This window comes from Lampetra planeri, chromosome 18, assembly GCF_965212315.1.
Source record: "Lampetra planeri chromosome 18, kcLamPlan1.2.h2, whole genome shotgun sequence".
NCBI classification, from domain to species: domain Eukaryota; kingdom Metazoa; phylum Chordata; class Hyperoartia; order Petromyzontiformes; family Petromyzontidae; genus Lampetra; species Lampetra planeri.
Window position 1 is genome coordinate 9432132 of NC_136124.1, and position 17734 is coordinate 9449865.

The following is a 17734-nucleotide window of genomic DNA, read 5'->3' on the forward strand; positions in this document are numbered from 1 at the left end:
AAAAAATTCGAACCTCTCCTTATCACCCGCAAACGGACGGGATGGTCGAGCGTCTGCATCGCACCATCTCGTCTATGTTGTCGCAGCAAGTCTCGGACTCACAGACTGATTGGGACTTACAAATTCAAGGGGTTCTAGCGGCATACAGATTGGCTCCCCATGCTGCGACGGGATTTTCACCATTCTTTCTTATGTATGGCCGCGAACCCGACCTACCTGTTCCGGCACAGCTGCAGATCCCCGCGCCGCTGGGTAAAATTAAATTGGATGAACACGTTAAATTTAACCTTGACAAACTGACTGAGGCGCGGGATGCTGCGAGGCTAAATTCTGACAGGCGTCAAAAGGCGAACGAGCGCCTCAGGCGGGCTCGCGCGCACGTGCTGCAGTGGAAGCCGGGGGACAGGGCATGGCTGCACTGTCCCCAGGTACCACTCGCGACCTCCTCTAAACTCATGCGCCCGTGGCGGGGCCCCGTCGAGGTTGTCGAGGTTTTGAGGCCTCAGTGCGTTCGAATCAAATGGGGCAGGCGCCGGTGGTTTGTACACCCCTCTAGGCTAAAACCGTTTGTTGCGGTGCGAGGGCCCACTCCACACGCGCGGGGCCAAGCATGTGGGGGGTCGACCGACTCGGAGGGTCCGTCGCTGCTCTCGCCTGATGTGTTGCCGGCTGTCCCACCCACAGGTGCACCGGGAATGACGGGCTCACGCCCTAGAACCCACACGGGTGATGCCGACAGTCGCGCGACTTCAATCGCGACCTCACCTCGAATGGGACAGCCGCCACCGGATGGTCCGCCGTCCGGGGTTGCCCCGTGTGACGGGCCTGCGGCAAGGACGCGCGCTAAAATGCGCAGACTCTTATAATATACAGAAGGAAGAAAAAGAAATTTTTTTTTTTTTAATTTATTTTCCTTCACGTGTCATGGTTACTGTATGCTGCGTCGGTGGTGTGCTCCTTGCACACTATGTGTGTTGTGTTGTGTGGGCGCGGTGTGTGTGTGTGGGTGCGTTGTGTGTCGTGGGTGTGCTGTGTGTGCTGGGGGGAGTTCCTGGCTAGTTGTATATACGTGCTTTTACGGATTTCGTATTTATGCGGGGGGGGGGGGGGTGCGTCGGACATTCCCTTCGGGGGTATGGTTGTTGTTCTTGTTGTTGTTCTTCAATTTGCATTTTGTTGAAAAAAAATGAGGCACACACGGGGTCGAGGGGTAAATGTTCCTTTATTTGGAATTGTTGCAGCCGGGACGGCTGCGAGCTGTAATGGGGGGGGTGATGTAGGGCTGTTACGGGAGGGCTGTGGGTGCATACGATCCAACGGGTAACAAATACAGTGGGCGGAGTTACGGGAGTACACGGGGGGGGGGTGCCCGCAACGACGTCCGCATCAGGCAGCCTGGGGGGTTGTGATCCTGACGGGGGGTATAAAGGGGGAGGACAGAGAGAGCTCGGGGCTGAGTCTGGGAACGAAGGAGGAAGAAGGAAGATCTGCTAGTTAGAAGCCCTGGACTCCCCTCGACGCCGCCCTTGTAAGGGCTGCGGAGGATCGAGCCAGAGGCGTGGTTCCGTGAACCAGGGTCAGTACCCTGGGACTCCGGAGACCGTAGCCCGACTCACCAGTGTCGGGCCAGTTAGCCTCCCCTAGCCCGTTAGTGGAGGACTTGGGGTTAGGTCAGGATTAGCTAGGGTGTATCCCCAGTTATCCGGGTGAGGGGGCCGCTACCCCCTCTAGTGCTGTCCTGTACCGACAACTTGTAATAAAGATACGTGTGCCTCAACCTGGGTGTCCATCGTCTTCACCGGTACTTCACAGGGTAGGCACAATCATGGCCAATATATCATATAAGGCCAATATAATATGCTCAATACAACCACTTATTATTCAATCTTATCATTTCGTATACAGGCCATTACTCTCCATCATGCAGTTATTTCAAAATGTCCTTTAACATATACATATTTTCCAATTAAACCTACAATTGACTGCAAAACAATTCTTATACAGCATACAGTATTTCCAATCAAAGTCTATACCATTTCAGTGTAAAAACTCCATGCAGTTGGGCCATTCACATTTGCTCCAGTTTTTTCTGTATAGTCAAGTTTATTGCAAAATAATAATGTATAGGCTTGGGTGAATTCACTGTTAGATGTAGGCCTCCCCATCTTGCATACATGCTGACAATGTTTGACTGTCGACCTTCGACTTGTTGGTGAAAACCCTGCTGTTAAACCAGAATGATAACACATTAAAAAAATACCTGGTACCTAAGTATGAATTGATACTTTTAAATACAACAGTTCTGGGTTCATATCATCGCTGAAATTTGAGCGACCACAAATCTTAACTTCACTGTGGAATGGCAAAGGGCTATATCTGGGGAAATTTTATTTATGAGGTGCTGTAATCGATAACCAATTATTATTTTGATCACTTAACGAATCAGAGAACTCTAAAATAGCTGGGGGGAAAAGTTCTAAACTGTGTGGCTATGTGTGCCGCTAGACAAGAGGTAATGGGTGGTCTTTGGTGACGTCATCTGTATCATCAACTGCGTATTTAGGAAAGTTTACATAACTTGTGTCGTGGGGGTGTTTGATAAATAGAAAGACACATATAATACCTTTAATTGAGCATTGATTGTCCTTAGCTTTGGTCAGGCTGATGGGTGGCTACCATTTCAAAAGGGGCCCAAGTAATAGTCCACAAAACTAGTGGATTAAAATCTGCAGTTAGTCGATTAATGTCCCCAGCTCTATGGACTTAACAGCTGGCTTGGATCCCTTCTGAACCAACGTCTCCTCAACCCCGGTGCCAACCCAGGGTCGCTTGACCTCTTTGCCCTTGCACTTGCGACCCAGCGCCTTGCCCAGCATCCTGGGCCCTGTGGCTTCGGGGGAATCCGAGCCGGCTTCACCGCCATCGCCAGCCTCCTGCGGCCCGTCGATGTCCGTTGGGCCCCCCTTCTCGAGCAGGTCGAAGGGCAGCAGGGCATCGGCGACCTTGTGCAGCTTGGGGGGCAGCAGGTCGGTGGCGGAGACGTGCTCCTTGAGGCCAGACCACTGCACGGCCTGGGAGGTGATGCCACCCATGCTGCTGCGGGTGCGCTCTGACAGGGCACGCAGCCAGTCCCCGATCATGCAGAGCAGAGCCGCAAAGTACGCCATGCCCACCAGCACCCACAGCCACACGAGTGGCTTGTACCCGTCGAAGTAGATGCGATCCGGTTTGCTGCCTAGAGGTGAAGAGACAGGATGATTTATTTAAAATAATACTTTTTTTTTTACAACTTTTTACTCTGGTTATGATACCGGTGTCATCGTGAGATTACCTATGCATGTGGATCTCTGCAGAGCAGTGCAATGGTCCCTGTTAGAAAACAGCCCACAGAAGTGGATACCACAGAGCTACCTCTGAGATGTATTCAAGTGACCTCTGGTCAGTCAGAGGCAGCACTTTCCCACCTGCCCTGCCAGGGATTAATGTTTGTAGCGTGACTGTCAAGCCAATATTTTTTATTTTCAGATATGCAATGTATCAAAATGAATGGATAGAACAAAAATCGATGTTACGTGTTTTTTGTCCTGATATTGGTGACCAGGCTGAGACTATTAGCTCATACTCTATACTCTTTAGTTCTTTCGGTAAAGTCACGTAGGTATAAAATAAAATAAATTAAAAATAAAACAAAATAAAAATAAATCAAATCACGATGTTTCGGAAGCAACACAAGCTTCTGTCATCAAGTGGGACACCCACAGCAAGAAACAAATTGCTGTAGTGGGCAAAAGAGCTGCTTGTGACAAGAGATTATATAAGGTAAGAAGGGGGGAGGAGCCAGGGAGGAGAGATGGAGAGGGTGGGGAGGTGGAGTGGGTGGGGGGAGCTCTGCCAACTGTGCAGTTAACACTGCTGGTGCGACACCATGCCGGAGCTGGGCAATGAGCAGGCCTGGGGGGGAGGGGGGGTAGAAGGCTGAAGAAACTGGAGATGCGGGTATGAAAGCAAACTATAAAGCAATTAAGATTTTACCTGGTTAATAACATCCTTCCAGTGATTGCTCAATTTGAATCCATCTTCTCGGTTGAAGTTATATCTGTGTCTTTATATCTGGATGGCCTCATGAACAAACCTTTGATAGTAGCCTGACGGTTTGCAGAGTACCTTGGTCTCGGAAAAGACAATATCATGAGAGCCCACAGCGTTGTAGCAGTGATCAGCCACGGCGGAAGAGTTAGTTCTGCCGTGTTTCAAATCTGCCTTGTGCTCGCGAATACGGTCCGATACATGTCATTTCGTTTCCCCAATGTAACAATCACCACACATGCAAATCAGTTTGTAGACTCCAGGGTATTGCATGTCAGGAATGACATCCTTTACGGATGGGATTAGATCACGGATTTTGTGTACTGTACTGAATCGGACCTGGATCTTGTGTTTGTTTAAGATTTTGGAAATATTTTTGGTAATGCCTGCTATGTATGGTTACGTGATGGTTTTGATCGGAGTCTTCATGGTTGGAGAAACAGCTTTGCGGATAATACGGTCCGAATATCCATTAATCTTAAGGGCCTGGTGTACGTGTTCCAATTCACAGAAATGCAGTGGGCCCTATGGTGTAGTGTTTTGATGAGGGAATTCTTCTGTGCCGGATGGTGGTGGGAATCAGGTTTCAGATAGGAATCTGTGTGGGTGGCTTTCCTGTAGACAGTGTCCCAAAGAGCCATCAGGTTTCTTCTCAAACAAAACATCCAGGAATGGTAGCTTACCATCCTTCTCCACTTCCATGGTGAATTTGATGGATGGGTGTATGGAGTTAATGTGGTCGAGAAATTGGTTCAATGATGGCAGGCCATGTGGCCAAATGACAAAAGTGTCATCCACATATCTCTTCCACAGGAAAGGACGTAGGATGGATGTCTGGATGGCGTCTGTTGCAAATTTATCCATGAAAACGTTCGCTATCACTGGTGACAAGGGGGAACCCATGGGGGTACCCTCATTTTGTTTGTATAAAGTACCATTCCAGGTGAAGTACGTGTTGGTAAGGCAGTGCCTAACCAGAGCAGGAACATCAGGGTTCAGTCCATGTTGGACTAAGTCTTCAATTATTGCTAAGGTGTCAGGCACTGAAACCTTAGTGAACAGAGAAACCACATCAAAGCTTGAGGTGCCAGTTTAACCGCTGGTGGCTCTGTGGATACGAACCTAGGATATCAGTGGTGCCAGCTCTGTGCTCTGATCTCTGAGCCACACGACCCACTCAGGAGGTTTTGCTTTTAACAGTTTGTCCACTGCCATCCGGTACATCAAATTAGATTACTAGCATCTCAGTTGAGAGTTATTTTCATCACAATATTCATCGCAAAAAGGGAACATATGCCACTCCATCATTGATCTGGAGCATTGACAATCTTCCCCCCTTGTGATGTGTCCTGCTGGTGTCCAATTACTTTTCTTAACAGTCAATGTGATATATGATTCGTGTTTGTGGTCTGTTCTGTGGGTTTTCTTCCTCTTTCGCAGTGTAATTCCATACACCTCACCGTGCTTCAGCTTTGATTGTATTGTTCTTGTCAGTGTCCACATTTCTGGCCATCCGTCATGGAATAATTATAGTACTCTGGAAAGTTTATCAAGGTTCTAATTGAATGGGCCATTTGCTTATGCTGCATTGCCAGTGGCGTACAAGCAGCATTCACACAAAAAACTCAACATATTTGTCAATCACTCTGTGGATACTCGATGACTTTTCAGGCAATGGCCCTTTTTAAAAGCACATTTATGTGGCAGGTAGTGTTAATGAGGAATGTGTTTAGTTTTTAATGTACATGTAATGGGTAAGAGCTATTTATGTATAACGTTAATGATGTGATTTAATAAATATTGTCAGGAAATATATTTCAAAAAATTAAATGAACTGTAATTACAATTTAACACGTAGGCTTTCGCGACCAATATTATCGATAATAAAGGGTTTTTTTTATTAGGCTCACAGTGATGACATCACCATTGTACTATTGAAGACCAAAACAGGAGGACTTCTTCACAATTCTGGCTGATCGCCTGATGAAGCTGGTTGTAATCACCAGTGAAACGTCGTACTCGAATTGTAAATGTTGTGGGTTTACTCTCCAACACACCGTTGTGCTGAAGAAGTTTACTAATTGGTACCTTTTGTTTACATGACAAACCTTAATAATTCGCTGTGTCAGGTGGTATTTACGCGATCTAACCCCAAAAAACCCTCTCTATTATGTAATTACAATACAAAATTTCGCTAAATGAACGTATTAATGATTTATTGCAGCAAACTGCAGCACGTCACGTTGCGCGTGGGACTGACCAGCCACAAAGTCTCCGAAACCGATGGTGGTGAGCGTGACGACCACAAAGTAGACGGCCTCCAGTGTGCTCCATTCCTCGATGTGCATGAACACGGCGATGGGAACCCCTCCAAAGAGCAGCAGCCCCACAAGGATGAAGAGCAGCGCCGAGATGACACGGATCCGGTCCGCGCTCACGTTCCAGCGCTGGCACGCAAACGCGGAGACTCAATGCACCAACACGCCCTCACCAGTGTGGTGTACAGTCAAATAACCCCTGTGTATTTATGTTGAACTTCTTTCAGATAGTACGTAGCCAACCGTGCTAGTCGGAGGTGCAGGGGAAGAACAAACTAAATACGAAAAGCAGTTGTAAAGAAAAAAAATTCAATCTAGATTTTAAAATGCATAGCTCCAGTGGCTTCCTAATATCTGAAGGAAGAGCGTTCCAGACGGCCGTAGAAGTGCATCCAATTAATTGCGCCGTCATGAATGTAAATAATAATTATTATTATTTACCCTTTCCCCATTCCGAGACGTCTGCAAGTTGGAGGGTGGGTCCCGTTCACCTATGAATCTCGGAGCGCGCAAACGGCTCTGCGTGAATGTTATTCAGAGAGGCGTAGCGCGGTTGTTTTTAAAGACATTGTACTCACCCCAAAGAACCATAGCGACACGATCGCACTCTACGATAGCTGGGGCCAAACTGTGCCACACGCCCTCCCACATGGCCTTGTAGGAGCCTCGGTACCGATAACATTATTTTATTTTCGTTTTTATTCTGGTGTCGTTTTGCTGATGATGTACATGTACGTCATTGGAAGAAAAACTAACATCGCAACAGGAAATGGTGAAAAGGGAAAAAAATATATAGTCAATTCGACAACATTTTGGGCAATGGGCCTTCCCCAAAAGCACATGAATTAATTATCTATGAAGAAGGACCATTGCCCAAAACGTAACCTATTACATATTTCTCCCTTTAAAAGGCCACCGGTGTAGTGCAGTGATGAACGCGTCGAGTGTTTTCGTTCGAACAACGACGACGGGTACCATGAAGAGGCGCTCCACGTGCCCGATACCCCGTCCGATGAGCGAGCCGAGCTGGTCACCCACCCCGGCGAGCAGGAAGCCGAAGAGGGGGATGCCGAACAGGGCGTATACCGTGCAGAAGGTCCGGCCGCCCTCCGTGCTGGGGGACGGACTGCCGTAGCCTGCACGTGGAGCACAGCGCAAAGCGACGGGGTCACGCTGCTAACGGTCACCAGATGCTCCATTGATATGAACTTGTTGGTACCACCGAGTTTTGCCATCTCTCTTGAGGTGCACACAAAAATAAAACGGAACGTATCACAGTAAGAAGAATATTGAAAGAGGGCAGAGCTACGTGAAATGCCTTGTCTTGAGCGGTGTACTGACACGCAATTTACACAACATATAGGACTGCTAATGTCCTGGGAAGACTTACGGATTTCCCAGGACAGTTACAGGACATTTACCTCAACAGCAGAATGATTCTTGGAAAACACAGGACAGGTGGCAAGCTGAGTTCCACCTTAGACGGCAAAATGTAGTTATGTATATATTGTTTTGCCCACCCCCGGTTTACAGCCCTGAAACACTCGATACTGTTGCAATGGTCACGCCTGGAAGACCAGTACAAGTGGTAAGGGGCCGTCCATAAATGACGTCACGCGATTTTGGACGATTTTTGACCCCCCCCACTCGTCACACGGCGTCACAAAAATTCAGACCCCCCCCCCCTCAAATATGACGTCACAAAGCTCTGCCCCCCCCCCCCCAAAATAAAACATGCTTCGAATCGCTTTAAACTATTGTCATTGTAGTGCGTATTTAATGTGGCGCTGCACTCTGATGTAGGAGAAAACATGTATTAAAAAGTCTATTTAATTAAGTAGAACGTGTTGTCTACATTAATTTAAAGTTGCGAATTTTGATGTGACGTCACATTTCTCAAACCCCCCCTTCGTCACACATCGTCACAAATGTCTAACCCCCCTAGGTGCGTGACGTCATTTATGGACGGCCCCTAACGTATATTTGCTCACAAAACATTGATTCCTTTATGTAATCAGATACTAATGTCTCTTTAAGGTCATGCAAGAGCCTGTAACATGTATACCGAAGACATCATGTCTGGTCTCTTAGGACTCTCTCCCCCGTGAGCCTTGGGCATTAACACTGAACCATGAGAATTAGAATGGTGCCTTAGCCTGGCTCTATATGAGCTATGGGTCATTACATCGATTCCTAATAAGTTGGAGTTGGTAGCACAGTGCCACTAACCACTGCACCACCACTCCCCAAGAAAACTTGTCTGTGTGAGTATACCATGTACGTTCATAGTGGCTTGCAATGTTTCGTATTCTCGCAGCAGGCGCAAGGTATATTCTCTACGTCTTTTCTACACGTGAAGCTAAAGCAATGGCCCAACACTGCATACAACCACAAATGGTATTTATTCAAGGCAAAAATGAATACTCCACATGTATTAAAATGTCACCACGTGTCCTTTACCACGAAAAAAATGCAAGTTAAATGCGAGCTCAAATTACCATTAGCAGTCGATAAATGAGTACCGCGTTGTGGAGCGAAGCCAAACAGCGGTCGTGCTATCGAGACACTAAGCACCGATCATGAGAACGATAAATCTCCACCATTGGCTCAGGGCTTGCAAATGAAAACAATAACCTCGTTGAGTATTTGAGCAGGCGGACTCTTTGACTGGACTTGACTAATCATATAAATAATCCCCTTTTGAATGACCACAAGATTCCCACCGATGGTGGTGAGGACGGTGCCAGCAAAGAAGATTGCATCTCCAATGTCCCATATGCTGACTCCGGTGTTGTTGGTGTTGTTGGAGATTGGATTAACGCCAGCTCCCATCACCTCCACCACCGTCTGCGCACAGGTTAAGACACTTATCAAGATCAGCAATAGCAGCAGAGTGGTACATGTTGAATTGACGGCGCTCAAATGCGTAAATATGTATCTCGACGTGGAATGTGCCCGATCCCGTTATATCTTTGAAGCTAAGCAGTGTTGAGCCTGGATAATGTTTGGATGGGGTACCACCACGCATAGAACAGACGTTGGTGGCTGCTGTGTAACTACACTGTGGGCAGCAGAGGGGAATGGAGCAAACTCTATCGTGGTACTGTTCTTCTGTGCTCTCCATGCTTCCCACCTTCACCAACACACGCCCTGACCAGTGCGGTGTATGTGGTCAAATAACCCCCATGACCCGCACAGCATGGAGAAGCCCTCATCCAGCAGTGCATGGACAAAGAGTGATACATGTACAGCTGTGGTAGATTGTAACCATGGAAGGCACGGCATTGAAATTAGTAGCCTTGTATATTATGTCCGCGTTTTCAAACAAGTGTCGTGTGGTGCTTATTTTGATTGGCGGCCCTAAGCCAGTGGTGGAAATTCCACATTCCTGTGGCAGACACCATGGAATCACTTTTTACATCCCCACAATGTGATACATTACACATTTTACCGACCCCAGACAGATGAATGGCTGAATCAAATGACCCCTGATCAGTGTTTTAACTTGCCACCTTTATACTGTAAAAAGTGTAATATGAGTGCTCCCATACAGGATTACTTGGCCCAATGCTGCATATTGAAATACATGAGCATTCATGCATTTTTAAATCCTTTATATTAAGTTCACTTGCTTGCTTGCTTGCGTGCTTACGACCGTGCAAATCTTTCGGTCGATTTTTTAACCAACTTCCCGTGATCCAATCCAGCTGACATTTTGCACACAGACTCGTTGTGCATGACAATTTATTTTCGTGAATTTTTTTTTCCAAAATTTTACACTTTTTAGGAAAAAAAAAATTATATTTAATTACCAATTGCTTAATGGTAGCAGGCAATCATCTGACCCATAGGTGGCAGCCATCTCAAGCCAGATGACGAGAGGACTCTATTCGCCACGCATATAAAGGATTTATAGTGAAAAACTTAATCATTGAGTGATTGGTGCGCGAGTGGGAGAATGATGCAGTCCAACACTAGATCTGCAGGTATGTCCGCAGCTACTCGGAGTGAAATTAATATACGACGCAGCTTATGGTGCAGAATCAGAATCTGTATTTAGACCACCGGAGGAATCCCATGAGTTACGAAGCGCTTTTTCACAGATGTCCAGTTAGGGCAGGTCAGACAGTTACAACAATACAAAAAAAACGATAGGAGTGCAACGCATAGGAAAGGTAAGCAAATCACAATAAATAAATTCACGTAAATAAAGTATGTAAGTACAAATCAGCACTCCCAGGTCTATGTTGCACTCTTTTGGCGATCAGGCTTTTGTTAGCGTGGCACCCAAGCGATGGAACGCCTTGCCACTTGAAATCAGGTAATCAGAGTAGGTAGATATATTTAAGTCTTCTTTAAAAACTCATCTCTTTAAAGTGGCCTTCCCTCTTTAGTTTGATTGGTTACCCTGGTTCTGTTTATGTTTCCTGCTTTTCATGCATTGCGAATTGGGATCCTCGGATGGAATGCATTTCATACAATTGATTTATTATGATAAAACTATATGAATTCCTCCCCAATTTTTCAACAAATGCAAACTTGGCCAATGCAGTAAAACAACAACAATAGTCCCAGACCACAGCAAGACAACAACACACAGTCCCTCGATACAATTGAACTATTACCCATGACAATATTTCCTTTTGCAACTCAATATTTGGATTCCATGGTCCCATAGGCAGCTGCCTGCTCTGACTTCGGAAAGTGTTGCTCGCGTGGGTCTTTAAAGTTGAAACAGGCAAAAGCCTCGGTTTGTACCCGTTTCTGTGTGCAAGCTACGTGAAGTTTCACGTGACCTATTAATTGATTATGAAATTCAGAAATGAATATATTTATATATCCATACATTGCTGGAATTAATTTGTATATTCAAACAAATAATTACATAAGTGCATGGGGAATTCAGTTGTAACATTAATTCTGTCTTGCTTTTATACCTATGAAAGTAATTGCAATATTCCCTTGGACGGTACTTTTGTTGATAACAAGGTGAGCCCATTGTAGCTGGGTTATGAAAACAAGTAGAGCTATACTAAATAAAATTATGTAAAGAACACTTGCAAAAATGTATATAACGTTATATGTCTGGTAGGTAATCACAATGTGTATTCATCAGCGGATGAAAATGGGACATTTTTCATCTTGTACGCAGGCCTCCAATGAGTGTAGTTTAAACTCTGCCGAACGATAATTTTACGTAAAATGTTTCTTGTGTATGTTTGTATTTTACCTAGAGATTCATATTACAGTATCTTCTTCTTTTCCTTATTTTATCTTATATCTTATCTTATTCTTATATATATAAAAGTCAAAAATTGTGGGGTTGTGTGTGGTCGCGCGCTTGGCTTTCAAACAGAGGGGTAAACGTAGAAAAAAAAATAGCCAGGCACCACGCCGTAAGCCCCACGATCAGCAAGCGCTATTCCCCTTTCACATCCGTCAACTTTAAATTAGTTTAATTAGCGATTTACTGCGATTTTTGTGCGCTTCGCTTTTATTTCTTTATTTATGACGCGTTCACGACCATACCAACTCACGCGCCTTTGGTGGGGAGGATGGCCCATGCCAAGTGACGCGTTCGGTGGGAGTGAGGGTCGCGTTAAAAATCCTATAAAAATACACTAAACGCTCAGGTAAATTCTTCACTGTCTCATGTCCCCCACCACGATGCATGCAAGTATTACTACTATACAGTCGATAGATGCTACCACTATAGGCCGTAGATATTACCGCAGAGCGGCTGGGGACATCGTGCCTGGGGGTGGGGGGGTGCAGGGGTAGCAGGCCAGCCCCAGACTGCCAAGGTGCCTTCTCGGCCGGCTGGACAATCTAGGCGTGGCCTGAGGCTTTGCACAGGACTAGGCCTCACCACGCCACTCTGTCAGGTGAGTACTTTGTGCTATAGAGTCAATAAATATTGCTTTAGAGTTAGCATGTACTACTGTAGTGATAGCAGGTACCATCACAGTCGGAATGCACTGCTGTAATCATAGCAGGTACCACCGCAGTCAGTATGCACTGCTGTAATCATATCAGGTACCACCACAGTCGGTATGCACTGCTGTAATCATAGCGCGCTACCAACACAGTATGCATTGCTGCAGTGAAAGCAGGTACCACCACAGTATGCACTGCTGTAATCATAGCAGGTACCACCACATTTACACTGCTGTAATCATAGCAGGTACCACCACATTATACACTGCTGTAATCATAGCAGGTACCACCAAAGACAGTACGCACTGCTGTTACATTTTTAAGAGTAGTTTTGAAATATTTTTAAGACCTGGGCAAAGCCGGGTACTTCCTGCTAGTATATTATATAGTTGTTTAGCTGTTACAGCAACCATATATAATACAAAAATTAAACACTTGTCAGTAAGACTTCGGTGTTAAATGGAAAAGTATTTGATAGGCGACGTTTTGGACAAATAATGAGGTCTGTAGAGATACCAGTGGACATTGCAGCAAAATCATTTGTAGTATTGTCATAATAATTGACATTTTTAAAGTGGTGCATTTCATCCGTAGATCCTAATGCGCCACCGTGTATGGAAAGCAGGAAACAAACAGAACGAGGGTAAACGGACAGAACTAAGAGGTAAAGGCTAATTTAAAGAGATGACTTTTTAAGACAGACTTAACTCTATCTAACCAAGGCAAAGCGTTGTCCAAAGCTTGGGGAGCTGCACTGGAAAAAAGTGCGATCTCCCCAAGAAATGAGCTTTGACTTCGACCTAATTTTGAGTATAAAGATGGATCAGTTCCTGTAAATGTTGTACTTCTTTGCTGCTGCATCTATGACCCTTGCCTTTACTGACCCACACTGACTAGCATGGTGAATCATGGTCAAACTACTCCCGCCATGTGGATAGATCTTTATTCAGCAGTGGGATTCACGTGAGGAATCTACTCGTAACAGACAGCGTCTTAAATACGGTCTTCATAGGCAAGGTTGTATGGTGGGGTGCTGTCAGTTCAATGACGCATTCCAAACGAGTTAATATTTGGATTGTCTAAATAACTAAAAATTTGATTTTAGCAGGTAAGGCCGACTGAGCAAAATAGCTCTTTTTTTAAATCCTTCATATTAAGTTCGCTTGCTTGCTTACGACCGTGCAAATCTTTTGGTCGTTTTTTAACCCACTTCCCGTGATCCAATCGAGCTGACATTTTGCACACAGACTCGTTGTGCGTGACAATTAATTTTCGTTAAATTTTTTTCCAAAATGTTCCACTTTTTAGGAAACATTTTTTTTCATATTTTATTTAAAATACCAATGTGATAAAAATGAAACTCTTACTCAAGAAAAACAGAAATGAATAATAAAATAAAACCGATGCCACGCATATAAAGGATTTATAGTGAAAAACTTTGTTTTTACGGGTTAATTTTTTACAAGCGACCTGGCTATCCCATATGATAGCTCAACGAAGTGGCTGATCATAATGTAGAAGTTCGATAGCAGCCAGATACTCTAAAAGCGTGTTTCTAAATGTGGAGGGAAAAACCGGAGGACCCGGCGAAAAATCCACGCTACCATGGGGAGAACATGCAAACTCCAAATATACAGCAGGCGTTAAGGATGGAACCCACGACTTCCTGTATACCGGGCGAGGTAGTTAACATCTCACCACCTTTGGCGCGTCTGACTGAACTACACACAATACAGGTACAGTATAATGTACTCGTCTGTACAGTACATTATACTTACTGATGTTATACTAAATGTTTCTTATTTATGAAATATTTACCTGCCGTATTAATATTAGCGATGTTACCGACACTACAATGCTCGTAAGATAGAAAGACCGTTGTCGGGAATGCATCACCATAAACAGTGCTGCATATACAATGGAGAAACGCATCTTGAGCGCTAAGCGAGGTCTGCCTGTATTGCAAACGATCAAAGTAATGCGCTCTACTGTATGTGTGTGGGTGGCATGGATGTGTGGGTGGCATGGATGCGCGTGTCTGCATACACAATTACCTTCAGCAGATTCTGCATGTCTTCAGGCTTCACGCATTTGTGCTTATCCAGGAAAGACTCCTTGGTGATGACCAGATGGTTTCGCTGCTGCATTTCGTAGGGCCTCTCCAGCGCTCGGAAGACCAGCGCTCCTCCGAGCAGGTATAGCACCACAACGCCCAGCAGGGTCAACACTGCCTGCCACTTCATCGTTGGCAGCTTTTGTTTATTGCTGGCTATGCCCACATCGGCATGCGTCGGTGATCCAGTCGTTGTGCCTGCCTGCACTATAAGTCGTACACTCCGGTCTTGTTCGATGAGTTTTTTTTTTTACAGGATTGGAAAAATTATTGATTCAAACCATAAACACAAATTTAATTCCTCTGCAATGCCAATCTTGCGGTTGGACCGAAAGCAGCGGCAAATTGTCTACGGGTCTCGATGAAGACAGCAAATTTTCAGTCGGAGAATTGGATTTGTCGTTTTGGGTCTGGATTTATTGAATGACCATTTTACCCAATCTCGCAGCTGTTACAAGAAACCCACACTTGGGTTACTCATGCGACTCATCGCCCATGATGTGTAATGCAATTTGTTTCGAACCATTGCCTCTCCTAATATATTGATCAATATATTCTGCGCTACAGTGTTTAATGTTGATTGTAAAATATCAAAATTTGTTTGAAGCCCACTATAAAAAGCTGATGTTGATATTTCTGCCGCAGGCAACCATTTATACGTACAATACAATTTATGTCGCGTTTAAATGCAACCGTATCCCCAGATGATTGGCAGGATATATCTAGTCTTCAACATCATATTTTTAAGGATCTCATTTAATATATTCCACTTAAAATTGTCAACATAAAAAATACAGTACTGTAAATAACAACACTAGCGCACTTATATCTCTCTGAAACTGTTTGACATCGTTATCTTCCGTCGTCACCTACGTTACGGTATGTTACTGTCAATAACTAATATCTGCTATTTTAATGTCATTCTTCACCGTTGCGTGAGGCAACGTTGGCTGGCCAATGATTGCTGCCACGTGTTGACTTATCTTGCGTACGCGGATACTTCTTCACGCTTTTGCTACCGTTCAACCTTACAGCCATCCGTGCACGAGTCCTCTCACCTATCTTAGCCGAGTGCCTTGCAACTAAATACACGCTCGACTGTGAGCTGCCTATATATACCACAACGCGCACTCACAACAACAATCGGGTTGGGCCCATTTGTTGAATGTCCCCCAGGGGTGCTGCTGGCTGCTACTTCGACCGCTACTACATCCTATTCAATTTACACGAGAGATGGTAATGTTCATGATGAGACTTCCCCAAAAGCTCGCTGCAATGCGGTCTGAAACTGGAGAAGCGACACTTCAAGATGACTAACAAGTAGCCTGTCGTGTGTTACAAACTCCCGCAAGTATTACGCTCGCTAGTGAAATGTTGCTGTTGTTGATTTCGTTTAAGTGCTCCCGATGAAATCTGGCGGGAGCCCTGTTGTAGGCAGACACGCGCTTGTCCAGATGGAGGCTGTCAGCTTCACTGCAAAGTGTATATGACTCTTGAGGGAAGGGGAATTGATTTTATTCTTGTATTATTTATTAATTCTTACTATTCTATAATTGCTACGATTCCATGAAACATTCGAAACCCTAATGGAGCCTCTTATCCGTGCATTAAGCGTGCATATACCGGAGCTATTAATGATTTGTGATCATGCATATTTTAGAGGCTCCTTTTCGTCTTGGGTCGCCTTTCTGCTACAAGGGGCTTAATCGATGTCTGAGCTATAGTGCACCTATGCCGCATTACATACACCGCCATGTACTCTGGTAAACAGTGCATAATTCAACTTTATAATTAGGATTAAGGTCTATGATTAACAATGCAGAACCCGTATGACTGCATTATTCCTGATCTCTGCGGGTAAGGGATACACACACTGAATGTTTAATTTGCACTCCATGTCTTATTACAGTACATGGAAGAATCTTGATTTGAAGCTTTCATGACTGCAGGAATCCATACTCTTTGGTTCTTTCGGTAAACTCACGTAGGTATGCAAAATTATAGATCTATAATTTTTTTACCTATGTGACTTTACGTAGGTATAAAACATAATATATCTATTACTTTTTTTACCTACGTGACTTTACCGAAAGAACCAAAGAGTATAGTATACGGAAGGTCAAAACCAAGTATTTTCCCAGCGATTATCACAACATAAAAAATGTTGTACACGCGTGGATTCTGGTATGTTTTCCAATAATTGCGTTTTGTTGTTAGAAGTATTTCCAACATTGCGTTTTGTCCTTAGAAGTATTCGCGATGGTAGGCGCCCACGTCAGCTGTGCAGGCAGCAGTAGAGCCGTCAGCCGCGACAAGGACAACGGTGCTCAGGAAAGCGACTGCCCAGGGTGGCACACCTCGCGCCGGCAGGGCTGGATCTCTGAGAACGACTGTTTAGCACCGTGAGAACGATTGTTTAAGGGTTCTTTACAAATTCTACTATCTCCGAAGACAACTCTTTTAGTATTGGACCGTGTCTCCTAAATTTTAGGCAACCTTTTCGATACATTTAGCCTTTTTTTGATACGGTAAGTCCATCATACTCATACAACATTTTAAAGAAATTTTCGTTGACATTCGACTTTATTTTTCACGAGTTATCGTTTGCAGGGCCGCGATGACACAGCCGGCCTCGCATAGGGGCTCTAGCGGGGAGGGTGGAGGGCCTTGGTCGGTTGAGACAGGTCACCATGCGGCAATCCTTTTGCGGCTGGTGATTGTCTCCAAATGTTTGGGCCACCCTATGATAAAAGTTGGCTGGTATTCTATGTGATGCATCCCGACGAGGCGCACAACGGTTCAGTAAAGTTGTATCCATATTGGATCATGTTTTTCTCATATTTCCCGTGCCTCCAACAGTACCAGATAGACCTGCGGACGGAGCTAATGCTTAAAGGCACTCAGCCTTAAATGGAAATTTTCAAAAAAATCCCAGTGCTTTGGGTAACTCAGGCAAGAAAACTGCTTGCGGGAACTTCAATATTGATGACAACCTGAGAGAGCTTAAAAATAAACAAAGCGTGAATTAAATATGAATCGGATGCGCAAGGTACATTAATGGCATATTGCTCTTCATGCATGACCTATGAGGCATCATGTACTATATTTACGTAGGAACCACGGGCAGTATTGGTTGTGTCTTTCATGCTTTCTTGCACTCTCTCCTGCTGCAGGCATTGGGACATGTCTCATTTACTGCAGGGCTTCCTGTCAACATTAGTTATTGTGTCGGCAGACTTGGTAAAGTAATCCATATAATATGCTGCAGGTGTGGTTAAAC

The 17734-nt window shown here is 44.8% G+C and overlaps 1 protein-coding gene across 1 annotated transcript; it reads right to left on the reverse strand.

Annotated features, from left to right (window-relative positions):
• Positions 1-1203: 1203 nt before the first annotated feature.
• Positions 1204-14613, reverse strand: LOC144723623 (potassium channel subfamily K member 2-like). The gene is given in 6 exon segments (XM_078602500.1): positions 1204-3235; positions 6347-6533; positions 7380-7540; positions 9128-9254; positions 9256-9270; positions 14396-14613. Coding segments are annotated over 6 exon segments (1182 nt in total). The 5' UTR covers positions 14585-14613; the 3' UTR covers positions 1204-2732.
• Positions 14614-17734: the final 3121 nt, after the last annotated feature.